The 9,144-nt window shown below is 46.8% G+C and overlaps 1 protein-coding gene across 1 annotated transcript in view; it reads right to left on the bottom strand.

Annotated features, from left to right (window-relative positions):
* The window catches only part of LOC119575233 (protein spire-like), a gene marked incomplete in the record, with an annotated part of 105,554 nt that extends 98,722 nt beyond the window's left edge, over positions 1 to 6,832 (bottom strand). The window contains 1 exon segment of the mRNA XM_037922734.1: positions 6,631 to 6,832. Within this exon segment, the coding sequence (XP_037778662.1) occupies positions 6,631 to 6,643 (13 nt within the window).
* Between the last annotated feature and the right edge of the window lie 2,312 nt (positions 6,833 to 9,144).

The raw sequence follows: 9,144 nt of genomic DNA, 5'->3' as shown, positions 1-9,144 counted from the left end.
GGGTAAAAAAAGATTTTTTGGGGTTGGAAAGGGGGGAAAAGAAACGGGAGGAAGAGAGGAAGAGAAGAGAGCGAAGTAGGAAGAGAAGGACGAAGAAGCACGGGAAGAAAGTAAGGCAGAAAGAAAGAACTGTAAAAAAAAGAGAGAATAGAGGAGTGATAAGAAGAGCAGAGAAGAGAAGAGAAGAGAAGAGAAGAGGAGAGGAGAGGAGAGGAGAGGAGAGAACAGAAGAGAAGAGAAGAGAAGAGAAGAGAAGAGAAGAGAAGAGAGAACCCAACACGAGGAAGAGAGCAAGCCAGAGCAACCCAGGAAACCTCAGGTGTGACTCACGGTTAAGCAACGCAAGTCATCACAAGCCAAGGCAAGCCAAGTCAAGCCAAGGTAAGCCAAGGCAAGCCAAGTCAAGCCAAGGCAAGCCAAGTCAAGCCAAGGCAAGCCAAGACAAGCCAAGGCAAGTCATCACAAGCCAACGCAAGCCAAGACAAGGCAAGCCAAGGCAGGCCAAGGCAAGCCATCCCAAGCCAACGTACTCCCCTGGGCCACCGCGAGAACGAACTCGAATCGGCTCGCGCTCGACCGTTACACTTGCTTGCTTGATTACTTGATTGACTGCTTCAAGGCCAAGTTGACTATTCTGCTCGACCGTCGTCTGTTTACCCGCCTCTTTCCTTCTCCATCTTCCTATCTACCTGCTTTTCTACCCATCTACCTGCCCCCAACCCCTCTACCTTCCTACCCATCTACCTGCCTGTCTGCCTGCCTGTCTGTTTGCCTCCCCCCCCCCGGCGACCGCCTCTGCTTCTGCTGAATCATTACTCGTGTTTCAGCCTACCTCGTCATTAATCTCGGCCTGATCCTCCAATCTCTCTTTGCTCCCTACTCTCTCTCTCTCTCTCTCTCTCTCTCTCTCTCTCTTCTCTTCTCCTCTCTCCCCTCCTCTCTCTTCTCCTTCTTTCCTTCTCTTTCTCCCTCTTTCCTTCTCTTTCTCACTCTTTCCTTCTCTTTCTCACTCTTTCCTTCTCTTTCTCACTCTTTCCTTCTCTTTCTCACTCTTTCCTTCTCTTTCCACGCTTTCCCTCTCCCTCCCTCCCTCTCCCTCTTTCCCTCTCCCTCTTTCCCTCCGTCCGTCCCTCCCTCCCTCCCACCCTCCCCCAACCCCACCCTCTCTCAAAAGGAAAAAGAAAATCAAAACCAAGGAGGATGAGTGTAAAAGGAGGGAGGAAGGGAGGGAGGGAGGGAGGAGGGTAGGCGGGCATGGGAGGGAGGGCAAGAGAAGGCGAGGGGGGGGGAGGGTACCCTGCCAACGAGGCTGGACCACTGCGGCTTAATTACCAAAGTTCAACGACTCTCCCTCAACGGATACCAAGACGCGTGGTGTCTTGGGCAGCCGGAGCTACTATTGTTACCGTGATGCTTTGGGGCTACTCGGGGACTAGCCGGGGCTACTTTGTAATGGTGGCGCTGCTGCTCCCGTGCTACTGCGTTACGGTTTCCGCTGCTCTTTGTTTCGTTTTGAGTGTGAGAGAGTGTGTGTGCGCGCGCGTGTGTATAATTGTGCGACTGTGCATGTGTGTGTGCGTGTTTGTATATGGTTTTTGTACACACACACACGCACGCGCACACACACACACACACACACACACACACACACACACACACACACACACACACACACACACACACACACACACACACACACACACACAGGTCCCCCCCTCCTCCCCCTTTCCCCCGCAGCGACCTCCAGAAATTAATGAATTCAAAAAAGACATTGAGATTACGAATCGGCACATTTCATCATCCGAAGGAGGGAGAAGGAAAATATACGCGTATTTCCTTTAAAAAAAAATAAATAAAATAAATAAGTAAATAAATAAATAAACAAATGTATAAAAATAAATGCCGCTCTGAGACTCCTTTGCCTCCTTTCGGCCTGTCGCTAATCCTCTCATTTCATTTACACTTTTTTTTTCTCTTTCTCTATCCCTCTCGAAATAACGCCTTCCCCTCCCCCCCCCCAAAAAAAAAAAGTGTTACGTCAAGGCATTACGTCACACTACTTGAGAGGGGAAAAAAACGAAAATGAATGTGACTTTCTTTTGAAAGAAAATAAAAAAACAAGACGATTAGGAGCATAATGATAATAATAATAACAAGAAAATAACATTAACAAGAACAACAATAATAATTACGATAATAATAATAATAATAATAATAATAATAATAATAATAATAAGAAAAGAAGAAGAAGAAGAAGAAGAAGAAGAAGAAGAAGAAGAAAATAATAATGATAACAAAACCCACAGTTAAAAACACTAACATCAATAATAAAATTACTCGCAACACTAAACACACCAGCTTCTAAAAATGCCCGTTTTCTATACCCCCACCTTCCGCCTTGGAAGGAGGGATGACTCGCCTATAACGGCCCCGCGATGTCCCGACGCCACGTCCTTGACTACGGATTGAAGACGAGACGTGACTCCTTCCTAATCCCGGAGACAAGATGCGTCGGTCAAGCGAGAAAGGAATGACAAGGAGGAATAATGAGGGCGCATGTACGAAGGAGGAAGGAGAAGAGGGTGAGGGAGATGGAGATGGGAATAGAGATGGGGATGGGGGGTGGGGTTGGGGATGGGGATGGGGGGGAGGGAGGAGGAGGAGGAGGAGGAGGAGGAGGAGGAGGAGGAGGAGGAGGAGGAGGAGGAGGAGGAGGAGGAGGAGGAGGAGGAGGAGGAGGAGGAGGAGGAGGATGGTGAAGAATAAGAATAACAATAAGAAGACGAAGAACACCATCCCAGTTCCTCATGAATGAAAAGTAGAAGGAACAGAAGAATAGAAAGAAAGAAAACGCAAGAAAAAAAACAGAAAAGACAAGAAAAGAAGAAGACGAAAAAGGAAAAAAGAAGTTAAGAAAGAAGAAGACCTCAACGAGGAAACAGATCCGGGAGCCAAGAGGCGTCATCCATTCGCGAGGCTCAGCTGCCACCTCCTCCTCCTCCCTCCTGCTTCTGCCTCAAGCGCCGACGGAAGACCTGCGTCGCCGCGTCCATGTTGGGCCGCATGCTCGTGTTGCGTTATGTCATACCGCTCTCCCGTTTGGTGATGTGTAGTACCGCATTCCCATGTTGTAATGCCGTTTAATAACGCATTCTCATGTTGTTACGCCCTTTAACTCCGCATTCCCATGGTGCACTGTTGTATTCATCGCATTCTCATGTAACGCACACTTACAATACAAAACATAGGCCTACCCACGCTATACCGCATACCCTTGTACCATATTACGCCACTCTCATTGAAGCTCGTACCCATTCCACACCACATACTACATAAACCACATAACCCCAATTCTACCACATACCCACGCCATACCACCACACAACCCCCATCCCACCACACACCCTGAACTACACAATCCACAAACCCCCCCCCCCTCCCAATTCCACCATGCTACCCCTCGTTTGCACCGCGTGCCACCACCGCCGCACCCATTCGCCACCGTACCATACCAATACCCACCTGGCGCCCTCGTCTGCCCCCCTCCCCCCACCCCCGCGCTCTCCCCACGGCGCCGAGACAGAAGAGAGAGGAGGAATATTAATTGCTTCGGCACAAAACGGTTCCACGAGAGAGACGCGAGACGGAGGCTGAATTCGGAAGCGATTGGGGGATAACGGATGGGGGAGGAGGGGGAAATGGAGGAGTAGGTAAAGGAAGAGGAAGAGGAGGAGGAGGAATAGGAAGAGGAGGAAGAGGAAGAAGAAGGGGAGGAAGAAGAAAAAGATGGAGGAGGCATTCGAATGAAACCAAATCCGATTCACAATCAACCGACCCGACAATGCGAAAAATATCTCTCTCTCTCTCTCTCCCTCTCCCTCTCCCTCTCCCTCTCCCCCCCTTCTCCCTCTCCCTCTCCCTCTCCCTCTCCCTCCCTCTCCCTCCCTCTCTCTTTCGGGCAGCGCCCGAAACGCCCTCGTGGTCATGCATCTCTGGACGTGGACATTACCCTCCCCCCCTCTGCTCCCTCACTCTCCCCCTACTCCCATCATTTCCCTCATTCTCTCCCTCAACCCCATCTCCCTCATTCTCTCCCCCTACCCCCGCCATCTCCCTCACTCTCCCCCAACCCCCCATCTCCCTCATTCTCTCCCTCTACCCCACCATCTCGCTCACCTCCCCCAAACCCCGCCATCTCCCTCACTCTCCCCCAACCCTACCATCTCGCTCACTCTCCCCCAACCCCACCATCTCCCTCACCTCCCCCTACCCCCATCATCTCCCTCACTCTCCCCAAACCCCACCATCTCCCTCACTCTCCCCAAACCCCACCATCTCCCTCACTCTCTCCCCTATCCCCACCATCTCCCTCACTCTCCCCCAACCCCACCATCTCCCTCACTCTCCCCCAACCCCACCATCTCCCTCACTCTCCCCCAACCCCACCATCTCCCTCACTCTCCTCCCCCTCTCCCCGATCTCTCTCCATAAGGTCGATTCACCCGATGAATTTCCATGGTACAATGACCCTTGTCTGCTAATGAGGCTGCATTCTCTCGGTTTTGCTTTGGTTACTGTCCCTGTCTACGTCTGTTCCTGAGTATGCTGTTATTCGCTTTCGTTCTTGTGTTTTTGTTTTTCTTTTTAATCTTTCTCCTTCTCCAATCCTTTCTCTGTTTCTTTCTTTTTCTTTTTCTCTCTCTTTCTCCCTTTCCCTTTCCCTCCCTGTCTCTCCCTCTCTTTTTTTCGTCCCTTTCCCTCTCCCTCTCGATTTCCATCTCCCTCTCCCTCTCCTTCCCTCTCTCTTTCTGCCTCTCTCTTTCCCTTTCCCTCTCCCTCTCCCTCCCTTTCTCCCTCCCTTCTTCCCAACCCTCACCCCTTCCTAACCCCCCTCTCGCTCCCCTCACCTCCAACACCCACATTTTTTTTTATCTAACAAACAAACAAAAACAGAAACAGAAACAAAAACGCTACACACAGACACAAGTCCTCTTTTAAGCAGGAAAGAGCAGTTATGGCAACCGTCACCATCCTGAGCAACGCGTCGCCCACCTGGCAACCGGTAGCGAGATAGCATCACCCTCCAAATTTATTCTAATTTATGTGTGCTTGCGAAATCATCTCGGAAACATGTGTGATTGCGCCCAGGCAGAAGCTCGCAGGCTTGGGAGTCAAGTGTGAGCCGTTATGTGTGTGGGGGGGGGGGGAGGGGGGAGGAGGGAAGAGGGTGCATGGGGGGGGATGTGTGTGTGTGTGTGTGTGTGTGTGTGTGTGTGTGTGTGTGTGTGTGTGTGTGTGTGTGTGTGTGTGTGTGTGTGTGTGTGTGTGCGAGTGTGTGTGTGTGCGAGTGTGCGTATATTTGCGTATGTGCATCATATTCTCTCTCATTTTCACAAACAAATAACAAAATATATACATAGTTCCTACATAAAACTATATCCTAACGCAACACTAGAGCGGCTTCCACACCACAAGTAATACGGGAAACTCACCTCGATATCACCATTATCACCATCACTAGCCCTACCATCATCACTATCACCATTATAACCATTATCTCTATCACCACCATTACCCTCATCACTAATATCGTTATAATCATCAACGTCACCATCCCACCATCATCACCATAACCTTTATAATTATCACCACATTACCCGCATCACTATTACCGTTATAATCCCCACCATCACCATTATAATCATTATCACCACCGTTACCCTCATCACTATCACAGCTATAATCACCATAACCATCACCATCCCCACCACCCTCACTATTTTCATGCCCACCATCATCACCACCGTCACCATCTTCATCCGCACCATCACCACCACCCATCCAGTCATCTCTCCATTGTCTCATCAAAATTCTTTACCCTTTCCAGCCGACTTCCTTTTTTCCTAGGCCTATATTTTCTTTCTTTTCTTTTTACCCATGGGTCAAAGTGAGTCACATCTTTCCCTCCGCTTTGTCCATTCACGTAAGAGAGAGAAATAAAAAAAAGGTTTGTGTATTAACAATTTCTTCCTTTTATTCAACCTTTTACCATCTGACCTCGGAGACATTACTCACGCATTCATCGCGTCCCTCCACCTTACTCATCGAGCGCCAACATCCTTACTCACCTACCGGGATACTCTCACGTTTCACCTCATCGCTGTCCTTAAATCTAGAACGAATCTACTCATGCAATTTGGCACACCGCTACCAGCTGCCTTACTCACGCACTCACTCACTTGTGTACTTACCTACTTACTTACCTATTTACTTATCTAGTTACTATTTACTTACTTATTTACTTACACAGACACACACACACGCACACACACACACACACACACACACACACACACACACACACCACACACACACACACAACACACCACCCACACACACACAACACAACACAACACCACACACAACCACACCACGCACTCACGCACCAAACCAACACATCCTCGCCACCCCCACAACGACATCCAGCCCCCCTCCCCAGCACCAGGCGCGACACACACACCCAAAGACAACAACAAGACGAATCAACGAACACCCCCTCCCCTCTTTTCGCACTAACCCACCGACCCATCTTCACCCGACCCAAAACCCGCAATAGGAAGCGCAGACCACTCGCCGAGGTCATGAGGTCGATGAGGTGGTTTAGCGAGGGCGAGAGGTCGCGCTCCTCGTCGCTGGCCAGGCTGTAGTCGAGGGCGCGGTACAGCACGACGCCCAATGCGAGACCAGCTGCGAGGGGAAAGGTAAAAGGGTCATTATTTGAGGGAAATGCGAGACCAGCTGCGAGGGGAAAGGTAAAAGGGTCATTATTTGAGGGAAATCATGATGAGGATTAACACTGCAAGAAAGAGGCAGACCTAAATCAAGAGAAAATGATGACGGTCTTACGATGTGGAATTCCCTCGCGATGCATAACAATGATCTATTTGAGGTCAATAATGATGAATAACAACATTCACACCAAGAAAGAGGAACACCTTATAACGAGAAAATGACGAGGGTCTTAGGATATGGAATCCTCTCGCGCTACATAAGAAAGACCAGTCACTATCTGAGGTAAATAACAATGGCATAAATAATGATTGGCATTTAGGATTTCCTATCTTCTACTGATAGGAAAGCCTAAATGAGGGAGATAATCCAGGAAAGCAAGAAAGAAAGAATAATAAGCTGTAAGAAAAGGAGATTATTATCTTAGATATGAAGCCTCTCCAGCTGCATCATAATTAATGGAAACATCGCATCATCGTCAGGTAAACAATAATGAATAATGAAAATGTTTCCTTTTGTGGTAAATAATAATGAATGACACTGATCTCACTGAGATAAACAATAATGAATTATAAGATTTATCCTTTTGAGGTAAATAATAATTATAAATCTTTCAGATATATAATAATTCATATAAAAAATATCTCTTTGAGGTAAATAACAATGAATAAGATTTATCTCCCTGAGGTAAACCACAATTAATAATAAAATCTATAGCAAGGAAGAGGAAGACCTAAATAAAGACAATAAATCCAAGAAAGAAACAAAACGGCAAGGAAAAGAGAGAAAATAATGGTCTAAAGAAAAGAAGAAAATGATCTCAGACGCGAAGCCTCTCGCAATGCATAACAATTATCTGATTCATCGCATCCTGTGCAGATAAATAATAATGAATAAAAATAACCATTCCCTCGCGTCCTTTTGAGATTAAGAATCATTAACGAAAACAACTAACCCCGTGCATGAAGTAACGATGATGAAAAATGGAGTCTTTGTGCGTGTACTGAATAGCAATTTTCGAAAATGTGTGTCCTGTTGCTTCAAATAACAATGACAAATATGTATCCTTTTGTGCTGAATGGAAATCATGCTTTTTTGTGTTAAATTATAAACATAATAAGTGTGCGTGCGTACGTGCTCGCGTGTGTATATGTGCGTGCAGGTACGTTCGTGCTCGCGTGTATATGTGTGCGTGCTTGTGTGTGGGTATGTGCTCGCATGAGTGTGTGTACTTTCGTGTATATATGTGTGTACGTTCATGTACGTATATCTGTGCGTGCGCGTGTGCCTATATGTGCGTGCCTTATGTGCGTGCGCATGTGTACGTGTGTGCGTGCGCGTGTGTATATGTGTGCGTGCGCATGTGTATGTCTGTGCTTGCGCGTGTGTATATGTGTGCGTGCGTATATGAGTGATATAATTCCTATAAATATCAACATACTAATACCAATATCATGCATATTCAGAGCGACGTCATTACTAACAAACATGCAATATTCAACAGCAACGCCGTCCTGTCATCTTCGTGTTTCTTAAGTTTCTCATTTCCCTTAATTATATTAACGGTATTTCCTTCACATCATTTCTTTCAAATTTATTATCATCCTTTGTATTATTTACTTCTGTTTTTTATGTTCTTTTTTTTGCGTTACCTTTATTTTATGTTCTTTATAATTATCATCACCTATTTTGACGCTTTCTACCTTACTTTTTCTTCATTTCTCTTTCTCTTCCTTTATCCATCTTTCCTGTCTACTTCTTAAAAAACATCTATCCTTATCATCCTTACTCTTTTTGTCCCTATTCTCTCGCTTTGATTTCTCTCTCTCTCTCTCTCTCTCTCCTCTCTCTCTCTCTCCTCTCTCCTCTCTCTCTCTCTCTCTCCTCTCTCTCTCTCTCCCTCTCTCTCTCCCTCTCTCTCTCTCCCTCTCTCTCTCTCCCTCTCTCTCTCTCCCTCTCTCTCTCTCTCTCTTTCCAACGATAAACACCTGTTTCATCAAAATAAAACTCTTATCATGATTATCCTTATCTCATCATCATCCCTCTTTTCCTTACCTCCGACAATTTTCTTAATGGTTCTTATCATCGTTATCATTATCTTATCTATCACACCCTATTACATTACAGTTCTTATCATCCTATCACCTCGAAATAACAACTGATTATCGAAATTATTTTGCTTTGTTTACCCGTCTGATATTCGTTGAGAGTTCGGAGGGAGGGAGGGAGGAAGGGAGGGAGGGAGGGAGGGAGGGAGGGAGGAAAAGAGAGAGGAAGGGAAAGAGGGTAAGGGAGACAGTGCGGACGGGAGGGAGATATAGAGGGACGGAAACAAACAAACAAAAAAATCTCCAA

This window comes from Penaeus monodon, chromosome 7 (genome assembly GCF_015228065.2).
Source record: "Penaeus monodon isolate SGIC_2016 chromosome 7, NSTDA_Pmon_1, whole genome shotgun sequence".
Taxonomy (NCBI): domain Eukaryota; kingdom Metazoa; phylum Arthropoda; class Malacostraca; order Decapoda; family Penaeidae; genus Penaeus; species Penaeus monodon.
This window is presented reverse-complemented; position numbering and strand designations above follow the sequence as displayed.